This window comes from Balaenoptera borealis (assembly GCF_965194805.1).
Source record: "Balaenoptera borealis genome assembly, chromosome: 2".
Lineage (NCBI taxonomy): Eukaryota > Metazoa > Chordata > Mammalia > Artiodactyla > Balaenopteridae > Balaenoptera > Balaenoptera borealis.
In genome coordinates this window covers 61,724,855-61,747,145 of record NC_138867.1, presented here as the reverse complement: position 1 = coordinate 61,747,145, position 22,291 = coordinate 61,724,855, and the positions used below count along the sequence as shown (strand labels likewise).

At 42.9% G+C, this 22,291-nt stretch overlaps 1 protein-coding gene and 1 pseudogene across 2 annotated transcripts in view; both read right to left on the bottom strand.

Moving 5' to 3' along the window:
* SV2C (synaptic vesicle glycoprotein 2C) overlaps positions 1-22,291 on the bottom strand; it is a 251,350-nt gene that overhangs the window by 35,766 nt on the left and 193,293 nt on the right. Inside the window, exons 5-8 of the mRNA XM_082376648.1 lie at positions 7,738-7,871; positions 7,163-7,252; positions 1,786-1,896; positions 1,246-1,334 (exon numbers count right to left, since the gene is read on the bottom strand). Of these exons, the coding sequence (XP_082232774.1) occupies positions 1,246-1,334; positions 1,786-1,896; positions 7,163-7,252; positions 7,738-7,871 (424 nt within the window). The remainder of the gene's footprint in view (positions 1-1,245; positions 1,335-1,785; positions 1,897-7,162; positions 7,253-7,737; positions 7,872-22,291) is intronic.
* LOC309621090 (G2/mitotic-specific cyclin-B1 pseudogene) lies at positions 14,937-20,967 on the bottom strand (annotated as a pseudogene). The gene has a single exon. The product of its transcript is annotated as a G2/mitotic-specific cyclin-B1 pseudogene (transcript).

Below are 22,291 nucleotides of genomic sequence, written 5' to 3'. Positions count from 1 at the left end.
CCGGACCAGGGCTCGAACCTGTGTCCCCTGCATTGGCAGGCGGATTCTTAACAACTGCGCCACGAGGGAAGCCCCATAGTAGGCATTTAATACTCGTTAATTTTCAGCCCTCTCTTCCTTCATAGATCAATGTTTTTTTTAGAACTTGAGTGGGAGTTACTTTACATGTTCTAAGTCAACCCTGTCAATTTCGAAATAAGGAACTAAAACTTGGTAGTGTCCCCGAGTCACACAGCAGAACAACCCCTACCTTCCTGGTCTCTCCCTTTACTACAACTCACAGCACTGGGAAAGGCTGGTCATCTGCCATCACTCACTGGTTTTCATTTAGGGATGTTAAGACATGGAACTTGCAGCATAAATATTGGGCTCTACCAGAGCCTACTGACCTGAAAGTGTAGGGTATTATCTACCTGCTTTTAAAAAACAATAAATTAGGCAAAAATCGAGTTGTATACACATATTCTAAAGTGAGTATGTCAACCATTTGCAACTAAAATTCTGAAATGTTCTCCCTACCTCCTCTTTTCTTAGAACACATATATGGTGGTTTTACTCATTCGATGACAACTATTTATTGAGCACTTATTATGTGCCAGGGCCATATATCCGTGAGCAAAACAGTTTAAAATCCCTGTTCTCACAGAGCTTCCAGAGGAGGAAGACAGAGCTTTCTTTATTCTTTAAAGAATGGAAAAGCTTTTTGTCTATTAGAAGATGATAGAAGGTACGATGGGGACTAATAAAGCTGAGAAGGGGACCGGGAGTACTGAGGGGCTGCAGTTTTTAAAAAGGTGCTTCGGGAGGTATCACTGAGAAGGTGACACACCAGGAAAGACTCAAAGGAGGAGAGGAAATGAGCCAGGCCATGTCTGGGGGCAGGACTAATGCCCGAGATGGAACATGTTCAAGAAAGTTCTGACACATTTGAGGAAGAGCAAAGAGGCCGGTGGGTTGGGGCCGCGCCAGAGAGGAGAGGAGGGTGGAGAAATCATGGGGGCAAACCATTCACGGGCTTATCGAACTTTCCAGACACTGTTGGTTTTGCCACCCCCGCTTTATGACAGCATAAATTAAATGACTGGGTGATAAAAACTGTAACTGCCAGCAAATGGAAAATGAAAAAAAAAATTCTTTCGTAGAGGTTAACAGCATCAAACAGTATAAGAAAAAAAGCAGCGTGGTTGGGAGTTACACTGTGGAAATTTAAAGATTTCACTCACCAAGAATTTAGGTATCACTTACCCAAAGGACAGCGTGAACCAAACAATCGTAAGCTTTATGGTATTGTCCTTGACTGGGTAGGTGAAACAGCTCATAAAAGTCAACCAAATCTGTGAAATATTAGAGAGTTAGTTTTCTTAGGCAGTTACCTAGTCAACCGCATTTCCCAACCCCCTCCAACAAATTATAAAAAATGTTGAGTTTTCTTTGGGCTGGAATCATTTGAACTTACAATGTAACAGCTAAAGGCTATAGGAAACCAAATTTTTGGTTTCTGGAATTTTTATTTATCAGCTTCCAATGGACAAAGTAACTCAAGACATCAGTGTACCCCATCACTGCCAGGACTCCTTGCCTAATACCTTCCCTCCCCAAAGAGGGAATGTCTTGGTAACCCCGCTAATCCCAAGGGGATCCTATTACCTGGTCCTACTCTAGGAATCGGGTGTCCTGGGCAGAAGGGGGAAGAACCCCATTCATGGGACAGATTCAGTCAATCCTGTTTCTGACTAACCTCAAGTACCAAGTTGGCCAGCAAGTCAGGATGGGCTTGTTACTTACCCCATACAGTTCTGTGCGGATCCGAACAAAACACCTCCTGTACCATGTTCCTGTGTCACTCTCGATTTCGATCAGCTCATCTATTTGTCTTGGAGTTTTGATTCTGTTTACCTGTAAGGAGCAACAGAGGGCAAAGTGTTGAGTTCTCTTCTCTGAAGTTGGCGGAGTCCAGGCTTACAATTTGTTTTTAAAGGAGTGAAAGCTGACTCCAGCAAAAAGGAAGCAGGTATTTGACACACAAGCAGGTATCCATACATATATAAGACCACTGGTGCAAGTACACAGACTCAAAAGAACTGAATAAAGAATGAACAGGGGAAAAAAAGAACAAATGGGAGGGAATACCATAAAGAAGAGGGGGAAGAGTAAGTAGTAATGGAATAATATGAAACAAAATACCCTTCTCTGAATCCCTAGTAAAAAGGCACACATTAGGGGGTTGGGGAGGGATGGATTGGGATTTTGGGATTAGTAGAAGCAAACTATTATATAGAGAATGGATAAACAACAAGCTCCTACTGTATAGCACAGGGAACTATATTCAATATCCTGTGATAAACTGTAATGGAAAAGAATATGAAAAGGAATGAACATACATGTATAACTGAATCACTTTGCTGTACAGTAGAAAGTAACACAAGATTGTAAATCAACTGTACTTCAATAAAATAAATTTTTTAAAAAAGGCATACATTAGCAGATTAAACATCCAGATAGATTCACTTCTGGATTAAGAATTACTTTGCTTAGACTAAAATGATTGAACACACTTTTCTTTGGAATCTACTTATTTGATGAATTTGGCCCCTAAACATAGTTCTTAAAGCTTTCCCATCAAACTTCCATTCTTAGAGCATCCCTGTGACCCTTGCTTCCTTCTCCCACAGCCTCTGACACTGCCTGGTCAGCAAGTACCCACAGGTGACCATGAGGTGAGGTCCAGTGAATGAGCTTCAATTACAAGCCTCAACACGGACTCTTCAAGGTTAGAAGGGGAAGAAATGATGGAGGATCAGCCTGAAGCTGTATCCATGACTTAAACTAGCCTCCTTTTGCTAAGGAAAAGAACGAAGAGTCAGGAGAAGCAATGCTTCCAACATAGAGAATGAAGCCTGAAAAGAGAGAGAGAGAAAAAAAAAAAGCATGGTTCCTTTGAGGACCTGTCCCATCTGACCCCGTTAGTCAACATCTACCTGCTTTTGATACACCTGAGAGAGGACACAGGAATGTGCACACATGTTACCCCTGCCAGGTATAACTCCTGAACAGATCTTTCTGGAGGGTCTGCCAACATCCAAAGGAGCACTTCTATCATGAGACTCCAGGTGCCAAGACTGGCTTTCTGACAGAGGTGATTTGGGGACCCTCGGTATCTTTCAAATTACACCAGGTGGGCAGTAGCCTCTTCATGGCTATGTAAACAAAGATGTCCATATTTAATGACAATAATGTCTGAGTTAATGTCTGGGGTTCCAAATAGAGTCAGCTCCAAATCATCCATGTAGGCATTATTTTGTGATATTCCAGAATTCCTTTCTTTAAATCACAGGGGTATTCTTCTTCTTATTCTTCTTTTTTTTTTTTTGTATTGAATGAAAGATTCATTAAATTCTATAGTGCTTTACAATTTTCAAAAGTTTCACACAAATGATTTCATATAATCCCATAATAACCCTTTTCTTTCTCCTACCCCTATACTGCTCCTCCTCCTTTAACTCTCCCCACTGGTAACCACTAGTTTGTTCTCTGTAGCTGTGAGTCTGTTGCTGTTTTGTTATATTCACTAGCTTGTTGTATTTTTTAGATTCCACATATAAGTGATATCATACAGTATTTGTCTTTCTCTGACTTATTTCACTTAGCATAATGCCCTTCAAGTCCATCCATGTTGCTGCAAAATGGCAAAATTTCATTCTTTTTTTATGGCTGAGTAACATTCCATTATATATACATACCACATCTTCTTTATCCATTCATTTGTTGATGGACACTTAGGTTTCTTCCATACCTTGGCAATTGTAAATAATGCTGCTATAAACACTGGGGTGTATGTATCTTTTCAAATTAGTGTGTTTGGTTTTTTTTTTTTTTTTTTTTTTTAGAGAGTAGATCTTTTATTTATTTATGGCTGTGTTGGGTCTTCGTTTCTGTGCGAGGGCCTTCCCTAGTTGTGGCAAGCGGGGGCCACTCCTCATCGCTGTGTGCGGGCCTCTCACTATGGCGGCCTCTCTTGTTGCGGAGCACAAGCTCCAGACGCGCAGGCTCAGTAATTGTGGCTCACGGGCCTAAGCCGCTCTGTGGCATGTGGGATCCTCCCAGACCAGGGCTCGAACCCGCGTCCCCCGCACCGGCAGGCAGACTCTCAACCACTGCGCCACCAGGGAAGCCCAGTGTGTTTGGTTTTTTTGGATACATGCCCAGTAGTGGAATTGCTGGATCATATGGTAGTTCTATTTTTAGTTTTTTGAGGTAACTCCATACTGTTTTCTACATCGGCTACACCAATTTACATTCCTACCAGCAGTGTACGAGGGTTCCCTTTTCTCCACATCCCCGCCAACATTTGTTATTTGTATTCTTTTTGATGATAGCCATTCTGACTTGACATATTACTTTTGGGAGGCTTCTTCTCCACTCATCAATGTTTGCGCATTCTTTCACTGGCACCCATGGGGAGCCAGGCCTGGCACTAGACCCTGGAGGTGCAAACATAAAACATCACACCGTCCAAGCAATTACCATACAAATTAGAAAGTACTCTAACGGAGGTCTATATCAGATGGGAGAGACACATTGTACAGAACACCCAAGTTGACCTGAGAGTGAGAGAAAAGCCTTCATGGACTGTGGAATTTGAGTTGGAGCTTATGGAAAAGTATGTCATTTGCCATGTGTGTCAACTACTTGAAGGGCATTCCAAGCGGGAGGAATATCATGTGTAAATGTCCAGAGGTGTGAGAGAAAAGAGTGTACTGGAAACTACATAGCATTTGCTATTCCTGAAGAATAGTGCAAGGGCAGAGGGCAGTGAGTAAGGAGGGCTGAACCAAATCAGTGGCAGGAAGGGTGGAAAGGTAAGAGACAATAATGAGAGATATTTAGGATGGAGGATAATAGGACACAGTGATTTCTTGGACATACTGGAGATAAAGGAAAGAAAGAAATAGGATAGTTTTCAGGGTTCTGGTCTGGGTGGTGCTGGTGGTACTTGCTGATAGAATTTTGGACAAGGAAGAGGTTTGGAAACTCTTAAGGTGAGAAGTTCAGATTTAGAAATTCAGAATTTGAAGGGCCTATGGTACATAGGAGTATGGCCACAAAGCCCTTCAACATGCACGTCTGGAGCTCAGGAGATTTGTCCATTAGGAGAGAGAGATCTAGGAAGTAGCTGAGATAAGCTAAGGAGAGTGAGTAGGGTTAAAAGGGAAGTTAGCTGCAAATAAAGCCCTGAAAAACAATATTTAAAGTAGGCACATAGGAAGAAAAGCTTAAAAAGGAGAGAAGGAAGGCATGTGAATTCACTGTATTGTATCAATAGATATAACAAGGAAAAAGACAAATGTGTCACGGTGGAATCATGTAATGACTTGGAAAGTTACATATAAATGACTTTGAGATTACCCATTCTTTTAGAGTGTTCCCACCTTATTCCCACTTAATCTTTATACAGTAATATTAATGTGGATGACCATGAGTGAACTTGGTAACTCAGACCTTCTGGAAGAAAAAGCAGGTTAGCAGGGCAATGAGGCCCTACAGAGACACCTTCTCAGAAGTCTGGGATAAAGGGTTTACCCTCATCTAGCTGAGAAGGGTTAGGGACACTGAGTATCTAAATGACATCTCAAGATTTGTCTTGCCTTATGATCCTTTAATTTAAAAATATTCTTGGGGCTTCCCTGGTGATGCAGTGGTTAAGAATCCGCCTGCCAATGCAGGAGACACGGGTTCGAGTCCTGGTCCGGGAAGATCCCACATGCCGTGGAGCAACTAAGCCCGTGAGCCACAACTACTGAGCCTGTGTTCTAGAGCCCACGAGCCACAACTACTGAAGCCCGCGCACCTAGAGCCTGTACTCTGCAACAAGAGAAGCCACCGCAATGAGAAGCCCGCGCACCGCAACAAAGAGTAGCCTCCTCTCACTACAACTAGAGAAAGCCTGCACGTAGCAACAAAGACCCAACACAGCCAAAAAAATAAATCAATAAAATAAATCAATTTAAAATAAATAAATAAATAAATTTATTAAAAAAAAAATTCTTGGACTTCCCTGGTGGTTCAATGGTTAAGACTCCGCGCTTCCACTGCAGGGTGCGCGGGTTTGATCTCTGGTCAGGGAACTAAGATCCTGCATGCCGTGGGATTCAGCCAAAAAAAAAAAAATTCTTCCTTTATTGTTTTTTGTTTTTTTAAATAAATTTATTTATTTATTTATGGCTGTGTTGGGTCTTCGTTTCTGTGCGAGGGCTTTCTCTAGTTGCAGCAAGCGGGGGCCACTCTTCATTGCGGTGTGCGGGCCTCTCACCATCGCGGCCTCTCTTGTTGCGGAGCACAGGCTCCAGACGCGCAGGCTCAGTAATTGTGGCTCACGGGCCCAGTTGCTCCGTGGCATGTGGGATCTTCCCAGACCAGGGCTCGAACCCGTGTCCCCTGCATTGGCAGGCAGATTCTCAACCACTGCGCCACCAGGGAAGCCCTCTTCCTTTATTGTTAATCTACTCAAAAGAAGGGTCTACTCAAAGGCTCCCAGGGCCTCAGTGGAAGACATCCATTATTGATCTTCATTTCTCCATTACACTGCAGAAAAAATTTTTATTAATTGAGAATCTGAACAGAGGCTAGACTGAAGTCTATCTTCACACTATGAAAAATCCATTTCCTATTAAAAAATGAAATGAATAAATAAGATTTCAGGGGACTGTTTAATCAGGAACTATTTTACTTATTTTAAGAACTATAATTGATATTATTTATAAGACACTGAAGATCTTGCTTATATCCCCTTTAAACCTATTTTAGACAAAACATTTTTTGTCTATGCTGCCTATATCAAAGGATTTAAAAACCACAGTTCTTTTTTATTTTGGTGGAGGTGCTGGGGAAAAAAACCATTGTTCTTTCCAAAAAATTCCATGCATCCAATTTTCATTAGTTTAGACTAGTTTTCCCGTTGAGAGTAAATTTTATAACTAGAGGATGGAAGAACATTCCATGCAGAGGGAACAGCACATACAACAGCAGCGCGGCAGGCATAGGTAAAACGGCAAGTATGAAAGACGAGCGGCTGGTGCGGCGAGAGAACCATTTACACCCAGGCCTTTTCAGAAAAGGTTTCTCGACCTCTGGTGTGGAGGATTCACTGAGAAGAAGTACTCACCGTGAAGACTTTCTCAGGCTGACCCCGTGCTCTCATGTTTGTGTCATGAATTAACTTCAGAATCATCCAGGCTTCGTCATGTTTTCCAACCTAAGAAATATGAGTAGACAGTGAAGGGCCAGGAGGTGAAACACACACACTCCCTGATTTTCCAATAACCATGTGGTATTGTCAGATCCAATTGGGTGTTAACGGCGCAAATGCATTTAGGTTCGTCCCATTGGAACACACAGGCTACTTGGATATCCTTGAGTGCATCAGCAGCTCAAGGGATGTGCCTCTAACTAGACGTAGCACCTCTGGATAGTAAGGTTCATTTATAAAACAAGAAGCCACATTCTCTTGGTTGAGGGAAATGACTTGCTTGAGGAGGAACATTAGTGCTTTCTGGCCACGAGGCAGCTTTCTCACATGCTGGTTGTCGAAAGCATGACCCCATGAAACCAAACCCTCCGTGGTTCCGTAGTAGGAAGGAAAAACGTACCACCGAAGAGGCAAACATACTTTCCTAGAATTGGAAGGGACTTGTTCCACTGTATGCGGTTTCTTTGCGTATTTGTAATGATGAGCATTACCTCCAACAAGAACCGTGGGCTTTCAGGCATGAACGTGAGGGCCACCACTGAGGAGACACAGGGGAGGGCGCAGACGATGATGAACACACGCCAACTATGAAACTCATAGGCGGACCCCATGTTGAAGCTCCATCCTGGAAAAGGAAGACAGGAGGGGTGAGGAGGGCCCTCCCCAGACTGCCTGCTGGGACAGCGAGGTCCCCACGTCACTGTGAGTGTCCACACCTCAAATTGATTCACAGTCAAATCTTACCACCCCCAGAAGAATAAGCTGATATGGGCATTAGCCACAGTGACCAGTTCAGCTTGAAGACGGCCAACAGCAGTGCTGGGAAGAAAAATGCTTGGAATCAAAGGGGTCTGCACCTACGGATGCGGTGTATTTCTGAACAACCAAACTCCAAAGGCCAAGGTAAATGAATTTGGGACAGTGCTTTTTCCAGCAGACCCCTGGGCTGGGTATCTTCTGTCTGCTCCTCCAGATCACTCTGTACTCTTGTCTCTGCTGTGTGCCAGGAAATGGCCCTCTATGGACCATACCAACTGGCCCCCTTGCCCACCAGCTTCCAGTTGGGTTTGAATAAAGGAAGCACCGGCAGGAGAACAGAGGGTGGCAGCAGGGTGCAGGATATTTATTCCCCTTGCTTCCCTTCTCCCCTCCTCCTGGCTGCGTGGAGGTTTGATAGTGGGTGTGCTCATTCCCTGGAAGCTTCTCGTGAAACCACAGCTCTTATCAGGTTCTGGCAATCCCTATCTCTCCCTGCCCTTTGAGGCATAAGTGGGTACGGGATGCCCTTCTGCTACTAGCTCCGAGGTACTTTATTATTCTGTACTGGTTTCTCTTAACTGTTCCCATGTAGCTCTTTTCAGCGACCCCCTCTGAGGGTGTCACTGGTTTCCTGCCTACATGCTGACCAGTGCAATGATTAAGGACTGGCATTTGCCAACCCTTCCACACGCACATGCCATACACTAGATCAAGAGAATTTTAAATTTCTAAACAGTTTTTTATTATAATATAATGAAAACAAGCAAATGGGATACCGATGGAAATCTCTCAAGAACTAAAAGAAAACCAATATTTGAATGAATGTAAAATGGTTGAAAGCAAAATTCCACCATGATTCTAAAGGAGAAAGAATGAAGCATATCAAATCTAATTGGAAACAGAGAAGAGATTTATGGAGGCATAGATTAATTATGTGAGGCAAAATTCTAATTTTTGCAATGCTTGGTATTTAGAAGGCTGCTGTGAGCAAAAGTCAGATAGTCTACATTCCATCCCTGGGAGAGTAGTATAATCATTCACTGTTTGCACAGGAGCCAAGTGAGATTCTGGAGGTGACATGAGTTCCTCAAGGCCACACAGCTGAAGTTATACACCAAAATCTTCTCCACCGGGATTTGAGGCAGAATCTTATACCACACATGTCCGCATGTCTATGCTTACTCAAACACAGACTTTGTTGATAAATCATATAAACACCTACATCATATAAACATGCTACATCAATCTTAGATTCATAAGCATTTTCTGGGAATTTAATACCTGAGGACTATGTGGACTGCTAAATTAACTACAACATAAACTTTAGGAGGGGATGTCTACTCTCAATGTTTTATGTAGCAGAAGTTCAAACGTCTCAAATATCCAAAACAGAGGAAATCATATGATGGAACTAAGAAAACATACCTTGTTCACTTCACATTTGATCTAAGAGCTTTATATAAAGGAATTCTTTTTTAAAAGTGCTGGAGCCGGGGCTTCCCTGGTGGCGCAGTGGTTGAGAATTTGCCTGCCGATGCAGGGGACACGGGTTCGAGCCCTGGTCTGGGAAGATCCCACATGCCACGGAGCAACTGGGCCCGTGAGCCACAACTACTGAGCCTGCGCGTCTGGAGCCTGTGCTCCGCAAGAAGAGAGGCCGCGATAGTGAGAGGCCCGCGCACCGCGATGAAGAGTGGCCCCCACTTGCCGCAACTAGAGAAAGCCTTCGCACAGAAACGAAGACCCAACACAGCAAAAAATAAATTAAAAAAAAAAAAAGTGCTGGAGCCAACAGAAACTGATCCCCACCTACGTATCTGAGCTCATCTACTGCTGGTCCCCTCATTCACTTGGTCCATCCCACCGACTTGCTTCAAGTTCTCTGAATACACAAAGCTTAGTTCCATTTTAGGGGCTTTGCCTTATTTCCTAGGAAGCCCAGCCATGCACTGAAAGGATGGAGGTTGTATGTCAGCCAGCCTTTCTATGAATTTTGAAGTGAGAGGATTTTTCAGTATTTCTTGTCCTCAAAGGAGTCCCCTTGGGGTCTTTGCATTTGACGTTTTCCCTGCCTGGAGTGCTCTGCCTGAGTATTTGCATACATGCATGCCTCCTTTATACTTTCCAGGTCTCAGTTTAAGGTCATCTCTTCAGAGAGGCCCGAACACCCAAGCCCACTCTTATGATCAAGACCTGCTTTATTGTCTCCACAGCACTTACTGCTATCTAAAGCTGTGAATTCATTGATTTGTTTACTTGTTTACTGTCTATGCCTTTCCACACCATGAAAGCAGGAATTCTGCTTTTGTTACTCATCAATATAACCCCAGTGCCTATAGCAAGTCCTGGTCTATAGGAAGTGTTCTTTAAATGTTTGTTAAATGCACGCATGCACACACACACACACACACACACACACACAAGCATATCCTTTTGTGTTTACATGTGTACATGAACATGTACAGAATCGCTGCAGGCTACTTCTGTTTTGACATTTTTTCTGAATCCACACTAAACAGCAAAACAACTTTGATTTACTTTTTCAAATTAAATTTGCAATTTGTATACAGTAAAATTTATTATTACTTTTTAAGTTACATTGTTCTATGAGTTTGATAAATGTACAGAGTCACGTAACCACCATCATAATCAGGATACAGACTGTTCCATCACCCCGAAACATTCCTTCCTGCTGCCCCTTCGGAGTCAACCCCTCCTCTATGCCTAACCCCTGGCAATCACTGGTCTGTTCTCTGTCTCTATAGTTTTGCCTTTTCCACAATGTCATATAAATGGATTTATATTGTACGCAGCTTTTAAAATCTGGCTTCTCACACTTCGCATAATGCATTCATGCAGACTGCTGCACATTTTAATAGTTTGCTCCTTTTCATTGCTGAGTAGCATTTCATTGTGTGGATATTTCATTTGTTTACCCACTCATCAGCTGAAGGACAGCTGGAATTTTTCCATTTTTAGGGGATTATAAATAAAGCTGTTATAAACACTTCAGACAGGTTTTTGTGTATCCCAAAGTTTTCCCTTTCTCTTGGGTAAATACCTAGGACTGGGTAAATTGAATCATTTAATAAGTATATGTTTAGCTTTAAGAAACTGCAAACTATTTTCCACAGTGGCTGTACCATTTTGCCCCCCTACCACTAGTATATGAGAGTTCTAGCTTCTTCACACACTTCCCACCACCTTTTTGCCAGTTCTTTTTTTTTTTTTTTTTTGGTTAAATTTTGGCCTTCTATAGGTGTGTAGTGGTATCTCACCATGGTTTTAATTTGCACTTCCCTAATGCTTAGTGATACCTTAATTTACTTTCTGCTCATTCATTCATACTTTTATTGAGTGCCTCTCTGTGCCACAGTGCTGAGATGTAGAGGCTAACACTTACTTTCTGCCCTCAAGGAGTTAAAGCACAGAAGAAGAGGCAGATGTGTTAACAGACATGATAAATAATATGACTCATGCTAGAACAGGTTCTAAAGGAAGTGTAGAGGGAGTACCGAAGGGGTGGAGGTACCTATCCCAAGGAGTCTTCTCTTAAGAGCCCTTGATAAATTTCTTGTCTGATTCGGGTCCATGAAAACAAAGAGAGTAAATTCGTAAATTTCTAACATCCAAGTTTGAGATACAGTTCAAATCAGTACTAAAGAAGTAGAAGAGACCAGCCAGGACTGACTGTGCCATGCCTGATCCCCAACTCTCTCCTACTATATTACAGCTATTTGACTTGAAGAGAGAAAGGAGAGCCCTAGAGGCAGGAGGGAGTCCTAGAAAAGGAGTTCAACCCTACTCCCCTTTTAGGATATGCCCTGGGATGGGAGGGGCGGTACGGAGAGAGACTGATGGATGATATCCTGTGGCCTGAATGAGGGGTAGACACAGTGAGGGTCTTAAGAAATGACCCTGCAGATCCTTTGTAAAACTAAAATACCATTACCTAGATTAAAAATGAAGGATAAGAATGACGGAGTGAAACAATGACTGCCATAACTACTCGGCGGTGAATTCTCAGGACCCCTCCTCCCCAGCTCCATTTCAAGATGAGTTACATTTGCATTTGAGAGTGACACAAAGCCCAAACCACAAACATCAGGAAGTGGGGAGACATGAGCATGGAGTGAAGGACTAGAATGTGATACAAGCCACATGCAACTGGGAAAGCGGTTGTTGCTTTAGGATATTCACCCTCACTTAGTAAAATGGATTCTCTTCTTTATGTTGGCACCATGCCTTTTTTGTCTTTAAAAAAAAAAAAAAAAAGATTCTTGCATAGACAGTGGTTCTAATTGTCCTTTGGGCTTTGTTTAAAGTACCCATTAAAATATCATACTGAGGGATTTATCTAAACATAATGTACATTCCAGGCAAGGAATGACCTCAATTAGGGTATTACAGAAAGCGGTGACTGCACAGCGCTAATTAGCGTGGCACTAATAAGAGTGTTATGTGTCTTGCATGATAATCAAGGCCATTTACCAGGCTCAAGCTGATGTGCTCTGAATGCAGAAACCAGATGCCTCCCCAGCTGCCTGACTGTCTGAAATCTTTCAAGGTGCCAAGGCAGAAGTGCGGGACGCACGGAGAAGAATGCTGGCTTTCATGTTCTTTTCTGGGCTCTGTCCCTGAAGCACTGGTGAATTGGCACCTACTCTATTGATCTATATTTGATTGCTAGTTATATGATATTTTCAATGACCCGGTTCCTTGGTAAGAAGGCATATTTTAGGTACAAGACACAAATGTCCTGAAACAGTATTATTAATTAATATTAATAAAAAATAAATACTATAGGTGAGATCAGTTTTCAATAGCTAAAACATAAATCACCTATATTTATGTGTCAGTGGTCTTCACTCACAAGGCACATAGCCAACTAAAATTCTCTTTGGAAAAGTGGCTCCAAATCCATTTTCTCAAGTGGCCAACAAGCTTAGGAAGGGAACAAAGATCAGATGAATTTCTGCTTTTATTCCCATAGAAATAAAATGTTATCCCCTCAACCTGTCACTGGTTTAAAATATAAATACTATCTAATCAGCATGAAACATTAATCCTCAGCTAGAAGCTCAGGTTGTCACACATCTAGTATTATCTGTGGCTCCATAAGATTTAACCAGGTGCAGCTGGACAGTCCTTGTGGCCAATATCAGCAGACATTTTTCACCTTCTTCTCATTTGTTAAAAAAAGGGGGGGAAAAGCAAGGGTGAAGAGAATAGGTAAATAAACTATGGTACAGCCATGCTATAGAAGACAGTATAACTATTGGCAAAAAAATGAGGTAGATTTTTCTGGACTGATTTGGAAACTGTCCAAGTTACATGCTCAGTGAGAAAAAAAACTATTTTCAAACCAATGTAAATAGTAGTGATTTCATTTTTATATACACATAAACTATATCATTATATCTAGAAAACAAGTGGGAGGAAAAGATACTCAACTATTTTACGTGGTTATTCAAGGTAGGGAGTGGGAACAATTAGGGGCCTTTCGCTTTGGCATTATTTAATTTTTGAGTTTTCTATCACCTTGTATTACTTTTTACTCAGAGGGGGAAAAAATCTTTTCAAAGAGTTGCAAGCCTTTGATTTTTCTGAAATGTAAGGTCTGATGGGAAAAGAGAGGAGATAAGGAAACTGGAATGATAACTGTGACAGTATTTACCATCCATACAAGTTTCAGAACTAAACTAACGTTGTTAATTCTGACTCTGACGAATCTAAACCTTGACACTACAGGGCTCATTTATGGAGAGCAGTGAGGAAGTGCCTCGGTGTCTCTGGGTGGGGAAGAAAATGATATTCACAGATCTTTCATCTTTAAACCTGTATCTCTAGTCATAGTCTGATTTTGGATTCTCAGGCCAAGGCCAGTTGCATCTTGAGCGGTAATGGCACAAGCGCTATTGCCAACAGTGATACACAAAGAAATCACACACACACACAGAGCTCGTGGGGATCTGCCTGCAGCACAAAATCATGCATTCAAGAAGTGAGAGCCAATTCAACTGGAATTACACACCCCAGGGAGAGGGTGCAACTAACTGTCGTAGTCATCTGTCTCTAAGAGCAGGCCTGGGCAACAAGCTGACCTTTCTTGCCGGTCTCTCTATTTCTGTTTCCAAACTCTGGTCCTACCACTTGGAATGCACAGAGCCAGCAGTCAACAGCAGGAGGAAGTCACATTATGCTTCTGGTTCCTGATTCTGACTTGTGATCCTAACCACACTTTTGAAGAAGCACACTGCCTGGTGGCTTTTGAAACGCAGAAATTTATGGGCTTATTTTTCAGGGTATATCTGCTGTGAGTGCTCCAAATATGAAAAGAAAGAATGAGACGACCTTTCCAGAAAGAGTTCCTGGTAAAAGCAAGTAAGACTCATTCAAGCATGGTGCTTCCCAAGCTTCACTGACAGAAATGAGTCCAAGGGTTTGAAAAAAGCTGACAGCATAAAGTGTGTGTGTGTGTGTGTGTGTGTGTGAGAGAGAGAGAGAGAGAGATGTGTGTGTCTGTTTTAAACAAAGGTCCTTTGGAATTTTCTTTTGTAGACAGACAATAATATAGTACTAGTACTATGATAACGTAGGTCAAGGACTTCCCTGGTGGCGCAGTGGTTAAGAATCCGTCTGCCAATGAAAGGGACACGGGTTTGAGCCCTGGTCCGGGAAGATCCCACATGCTGTGGAGCAACTAAGCCTGTGCGCCACAACTACTGAGCCTGCAGTCTAGAGCCCGTGAGACACAACTACTGAGTCCGTGTGCCATAATTACTGAAGCCCACGCGCCTAGAGCCCATGCTTCCCAACAAGAGAAGCCACCACAATGAGAAGCCTGAGCACCAAAAGGAAGAGTAGCTCCCGCTCGCCGCAACTACAGAAAGACTGCACACAGTAACGAAGACCCAACGCAGCCAAAAAAAAATAATAATAATAAATAATAATAATGTAGGTCAATTGAAATTTTATCAAAAATTTTTATATAAATATATATCACAATAGCCTATAGGATAGTCAAATTTTGACCATATACAAATGAAGCTTATAAATGCATATAAAGGCAGCTCATTACTCTGTAAATACACACTGAATATATTCATATTTATTACCTTATAGCACATATAGGCACGCATTAACTTTCCTTCTCTGTTTTACACACATAAAAGGAACTGTATATGTTTTGCAGACTTATATTAATATATAAAGTCTTACACAAGCTGATGTCCATGGACGAATAATAATAAATCAACTATGTTCATTTTGTGAACAGGCATCGTTTTAGGAAACTGAAAAGCAAACAAAAATAAATATTGGGAATTCTTACATTAGGTAGAAGGTTGGACTAATAGACTCTAAAGCCCTTTCTGGGGCTCAGGTTCTCTCTGATTCTAAGATCTTGTGCCTGGACCAGATGAAGCCACAGGAAAACCTCTCCTGAGTATAGATCCATGGTAAGAAATGGAACGCTTTCAAAATTGAACAGAACAAAACAAACTTCTAAACCACAGTTTGTACTGACACAAGTGCCCAAAGGTTGGTAGAGAACTTGTCGCAAAATGATACTTATTCTCCATATTAGCAAATCAGTCAATCTGCTTTCAAATCAGCTGTCCTTAAAAAACTATTTTTTTCTAAACAGTGCTCCATACAACTTCGTGATCCCTATTCTATTCCAGACGAAGATTTCTCTTTGTTCTTTGCACATGGTGTCAGCAAGATTTTGCTCATGATCAATAAAAGCTCTCTCTTCATTTCCAGCAGATTTTTAATGACAGAGCACAGAAATGCTCATGGAATCCACTCTTAGGAGAAAGTTTTTCTCCCTAGGGTGGGGATGAGGAAGGGGCTGTAATATTTCCCGTGTTATGACAACAGAGGTCAGCCTGAGTGTTCTTTGTTGCTGGTGCCAAAGGTGACACTCATACATCTCCACTGACTGTTGACTTCTCTACCTGCTCCTGTTTTTCTAGCCCCATTTCTTGCCTTGTAGCCTCTGATCCAGAACAAATCATTTAATGCTTGACAAGCGAAACAGCTGCTTAGCTCATGATTCAGGCCCAAAATGGCCCTTAGAGTTTTGTCATTTATGTCAAAAAAATTCCATTCTAACAGGCTAGGAAATGCATGCGATCACAATGACCTGGGAGCTCAAGGAAGGGGACATCACACCCTGCTTCCAGGCACAGGATGGAAATATGAGTCTGGAGAGGTCCACTCCATTAGCCCCATAGCCGGATATTGCTCACTTGTATCCAATTTAACCCCACCCAGAGAACAGGCTTCTGATCATCTCAAGCTCCTGATGTCTGTGGGCATCGTATGCTTCGTGAAAGGCCCCAGCCCGGGTGGAGGTGCTCAACCTTCCTTCCTCACAGCCTTCCAGACCAGGAATGTGGAAGCCAGCCTCTACTCTCTTCCCTCCCTGTGTCTAGTCAATCGCTGAGAAATATGATGCTATTTTCTGTATTTCTCCCAAACCCGTTCCTTTCTTTCCACCTCTGCTCTAGGCCAGGCTCTCATCCCCCGTCCAGCTCACCCTAACGGGGCTGATGTGCAGCTGGCGTGGATCTGTAGGGCTGTGCCCACTCCTGCAATACTGAAGTATGTGTGTCATGGGTACTGCCCTGAGTCCTGAGCCTTGGATCTCCCCATGGTCCAGCAACAGAGGGGGCTGCTTGACCCAGCAGGGGCCTCAGGACCTGGTTCCAGTGCTTTGGCTTCCTTCTCCTCTGACTGGGAAATGCCCTGTGGTTAAATGATTTTAATATCTCCTGTTTTATCTTCTGGGAACAACGTGTGTTGATTTTATTAGGAATAGCTGATGTACAATATTATATGTTTCAGGTATACAACACAGTGATTCACAATTTTTAGAGGTTATACTCCATTTATAGTTACTATAAAATATTGGCTGTGCTGTGCTATAAAATATATCCTTGCAGCTTATTTATTTTAGACATAGTGGTTTGTATCTCTTAATCTGCTATCCCTATCTTGCCCCTCCACCCTTCCCTCTGCCCACTGGTAACCGCTAGTTTGTTATCTATATCTGTGAGTCTCTTTCTATTTTGTTATATTCACTAGTTTGTTTCATTTTTTAGATTCAACATATAATTGATTATAATATAGTATTTGCCTTTCTCTGACCTATTTCAATAAGCATAATACCCTCCAAATCCATTGTTGCAAATGGCAAAATTTCATTCTTTTCTTATGGCTCTGTAGTATTCCATTGTGTACATATACCACATCTTCTACATCGATTCCTCTGTTGATGAACACTTAGGTTGCTTCCATATCTTGGCTATTGTAAATAATGATACTATGTGCATTGGGGTGCATGTACCTTTTTTTTTTAATATGTACAGATGGCACATGGTGCCAATTTTATTTGCAGATATTATAGTATTCCAAAGTTCACAAGTTACGCCTTTGCCACAGCCTTGGCTAAATCTTGAACGAGTGCAGAATTCAGCTGTGCTAGAGTGCTGATCTTAGCATGCTTAGATGTGGCATACTTGTTCTTGATACTCATGTGCTTTGTAAGCCCGCGATTCACCATGACTATATTCTTAGCCAGGTGTTGCATAACAACAAGAAGGGATTGTTGACAGTGTATGACAGGTAATGCTGTAGAGTTGGTGTCCATTCACCATTATCAAGAATTTTCAGTGCTAAGCAAAAAGCTCCCGCTGCAACCTGAGAAGGAGGAAAGTGCACCATATCGTAGTCCAACATAGTTCCAACAGATATTTGGCTAAAGTTTGTAGCTCAGCATCAACCTCTCCAATCTTAGATGCTCTCCGAAGGAAATGCAGGGGTAGAGGGTGACCCAGACTAAAATTTAAAGCTCTTAGAATCTTCATTTCCATCTGTCTGATTTGGTACTTAGTGTAAGTGTTGTCAGTCACAAAGGCAAAGTCACCAATTTCTGGAGGGTACATTTCCTCATATTTGCTTGCAATAAACATGGCAGTGACACCAACCAGCTGCAGCATCTTCTTGGGCACACAACTATCCTCCATGAACTGATCAATAATGGAAACAGTCATGCACATGGTCTCCTGGAGTAACTGAATTTCATTTGAACCTGCACTAGCCAGTCAATTAGAATGGCTCTCATGTTTCCAGTGACTTCACGACCCAGTAGGTATTTTGGTCTGACTGCTTGCTCTTCCTCAAGTTGTCTCAGATAAGCATAGATATCTTTTACATATTCACTACAAAGGTTTGGATCCGCTCTGTCTTCTGCATCCACATCATTCACTGCAAGAATTACATCAGAGAAAGCCTGGCACAGATACCCTTCTGCAGGGGCACAGCCAGATGTTTCCATGGGGCTTGGAGAGGGAGTATCAACCAAAATAGGCTCAGGGGGAAGTTTCTCTTCTTTAACAGGCTTGGCTTCTGGCTCTGGCTCCAGATCCAGCTCCGTTCGGGGCTCTGGCACAGGTACGGGAGCTTCTTCCAGAGGTTTTGGTAGATTTTAGCAATAACGTTTCCAGCACCTTAAGTTTTTGCTTCCTTTTTCAGGGGCAGTTTGACCTGTGGCTGTTCACTGACTTTGTTGCCGATGTCTCCAAGAGCTGTTCTTGGCCTCAGCCCGGGCTTAGAGGCTGCAACAGTGGCCACAGGCACGCGCTTTGTGCCTGCCATACTGACCTTCGCCTTATTTTCAGCATTAATTTTCGTGTTCTTCCTCTCTCCATCCGTCTGCACCCCAAACTCTCCCACCATTTTAGGGGCCCAGCGACCGCCATCCTCCCCCCAAATCTGTCTCGGTCCACTCCTGCCAGGGGAACTCCAGCAGGCGAAGATAGGGAGAGGAGACGCAGTGAGCCAGGAGAGCCGCGTTTGTTCACCGTCCCTAGCAGCTCACCCTGGTGATCCAGAGCGCCATGGCTTCCTCTGCACCAGGCAGCAGCTCAGTGGGGAGAAGCAGAGCACGGGAGCCCCAGACCAGCCGGGGACCTTGAACCCACTGCAAGTCAGCAGCCGTTCCCTCATGTACCTTTTTGAAGTAGTTGTTTTCGTTTTTTTCTTCAGATATATACCCAAGAGTGGAATTGCTGGGTCATATGGTGGTTCTATTTTCAGCTTTCCTTCTTTTTTTTTTTTTTTTAGTATTTATTTATTCATTTGTTTTCACTGGGTCTTAGTTGCGGCCAGCAGGCTCCTTAGTTGTGGCTCGCCAGCTCCTTAGTTGCAGTACATGGGCTCCTTAGTTGCGGCAGGCAGGCTCCTTAGTTGTGGCATGCAAACTCTCAGTTGTGGCATGCATGTGGGATCTAGTTCCCTGACCAGGGGTCGAACCTGGGCCCCCTGCATTGGGAGCGTGGAGTCTTATACACTGCACCACCAGGGAAGTACTCTTTTTCACAGTGGCTGCACTAATCTACATTCCCACCAACAGTGTACAGTTCTCTCCACACCCCCGCCAGCATTTGTTATTTGAATACCACCTCTCTTTAACAGAGCCTCCAACCAGCTTCCAACCTGCCTAGTCTAATCTATCTTCCATGTACCTTCAAGAGATCTTTCCATAAGGAAAACGGAATCACAAACTCACTTACTAGCTTAAAACCTTTTAGTGGTTCTCCACTGGCCCTTCAGGATAAAGCTCAGATTCTTTAGTGTGGCACAGGGCCCTCCAAGACCTGGCTCCTGCCCATCTCTCCAGCCTCATTCCTCAGAAATCCCTCCTTCCAGTCTCTGCTACCTGCTGTGCAACATGTTTGCATCTTTACCCTTCCCCATCCCTGTCAGTTTGGAGAACTCCTAAACTTCAGTCTTCTATTAACCCAGTAGAGAGGAACATCCTCTGTAAATTCTTCCAGACACATTAAAAAGTATTCACTTCCCCCACTGAGCTATCTTGGGATCCTGTGAATTCCCACAGCCCTTAGCATGGTGCCTGACACAGAGAAAAGCCGCAGCAGAGAGTGATCATTCATCGGCAAGTCTCTTCCTGGAGGGCAGGGGCCATGTCTTACTCATCTTTAGTACAAAACGTGGCAAAGAATAGTCACTCAACAAATGCTTATTTAGTTAATCAACAAATAACCTGTTCTTGGATTCCTTTAAAATCAGAGTATTTGCCTAATACCTTCAAAAGTGACTTTTTGGAAACATATCATTATATTTCCTAATTTCCAAATATATGGAGTTTTGTTTTGGTAACTGATTTGTAGCTGAATTTCCTTGTGGTAGGAGATCATGCATGGTGGTATTTTGAAATATGTTGGAACTGCTTTACAATTAAAAAAAATTTTTTTTATTTCTTGGTCGCACCGCATGGCACGTGGGATCTTAGTTCCCCAACCAGGGATCAAACCCGCGCCCCCGGCAGTGGAAGTGCGGAGTCTTAACCACTGGACCACCAAGGAAGTCTTTACAATTTTTGTTTTTTTGTTTTTTCCAGCTTTATTGAGGTATGATGGACAATTTTAAAATGTACATGTTTAAGGTGTGCAATGTGATGATTTGATATATATATAGCTTGTGAAATGATTACCATAATCAAGTTAATACACATATACATCAACCCACATTTAAGATCTACTCCACAAATTTCAAGTATACAATACAGAATTATTTATCTATTGTCACTATGACACACATAGAACTAGAGTCATATTAGATCCCCGGAACTTATTCAACTTACAACTGAAAGTTTGTACACTTTGCCAATACTTCTTCATTTTCCCCCAGTTTCTAATGTTATTGCTTGGCTTCCCTCTAGAGCAACGAGTGTATTTTCTCGTGGACAGACTTAAGACTTCCTCCACACAAACTGGACTTCCTTTTGGAAAAGTAAAACTCTCAAGAGTTCATATACTAATATGTAACTCAAAGGGGCACTTCTTATGTCTTTAAAGCATGTTTCATACAGATTGTTTGAAGATAAAACATAGGAACCCAAATCAGTTCAATTGTTGGCAGAAACCCAGTTCACTCTTTTTTTTTTTTTTAATTTTTATTTATTTATTTAATTATGGCTGTGTTGGGTCTTCGTTTCTGTGCGAGGGCTTTCTCTGGTTGCGGCAAGTGGGGGCCACTCTTCATCCAGTTCACTCTTGCCCATCCTGATTTATGACCCTGCGTGAGACATACAAATGCTATTTCTCCTCACCCGCCCCTCACCCCCTTTCCCTTTGTTTCAAAATGTCAGGCATCTACCCAGAGTTACATTTCACTTTTGCTCTCTGGAAAGGCTGATTGCTTGGGTCATTAATCTTGGCCCAGAAAGAAGGTCCTCACTGCTACCGACTGTGGAAATGATTGGTCCTGGTGCATCCCAGAGAATGGTTTTCTAGGGCTGTGGCGCCAGAAAAATCAAACCCAGAGTGACTGAGTCTGGGACAAGCGCAGCAGTTTTTCACTCAACGTCACCTTCTCTGGCTGCTGCTTAAGAGAAATGATGTAATAACTCAGGGAGCCCACGGTGACAGAGCACTAGAGCACAGGCAGACTGCTGTCCCAGCAGAGCAGCTATAAAACCAGCTTTAACCGGAACGCTAGTACCAGCGCTTACAGATTCACACGTGGGCTCCCTTTCTCCTCATGATGGCGCACCACACTCTGACTACAGTTGTGGTAAAGGACAGGAAGCCTTGAGCTTCCAACTGCAGCCTCCAGGCGGGATACGGATGAAGTGCATTCAAGGCCTGTAGCAGATTCCCAGAATATTTATAGTATACTCACCATGTGCCAGGTACCTCACGCACATCATCTTGTTTAATGCATCAACGATCCTGCTTTCCCTGCCATCCCGATCCCCCACCGCAGGGTGGCCAGATAAAGTCAGGTCACCAGTCATATTCGATCTAAAAAATTTTTAGTATAAGTATGTCCCATGCAGACTTCCCTGGTGGCGCAGTGGTTAAGAATCCGCCTGCCAATGCAGTGGACACGGGTTCCAGCCCTGGTCCGGGAAGATCCCACATGCCGCGGAGCAACTAAACCCGTGAGCCACAACTACTGAGCCTGAGCTCTAGAGCCCACGTGCCACAACTACTGAAGCCCACGTGCCTAGAGCCCGTGCTCCGCAACAAGAGAAGCCACTGCAATGAGAAGCCCGCGCACCACAACGAAGAGTAGCCCCCGCTCACTGCAACTAGAGAAGGTCCGCACGCAGCAACAAAGACCCAACGCAGCCAAAAATAAATAAATTAAAAAGAAAAAAAAAAAAGTATGTCCCATGCACTATTTGGGACATACTTACACTAAAAATTATTTGCTGTTTATCTGACATTCACTTTTTTAAAATTCAAGTAT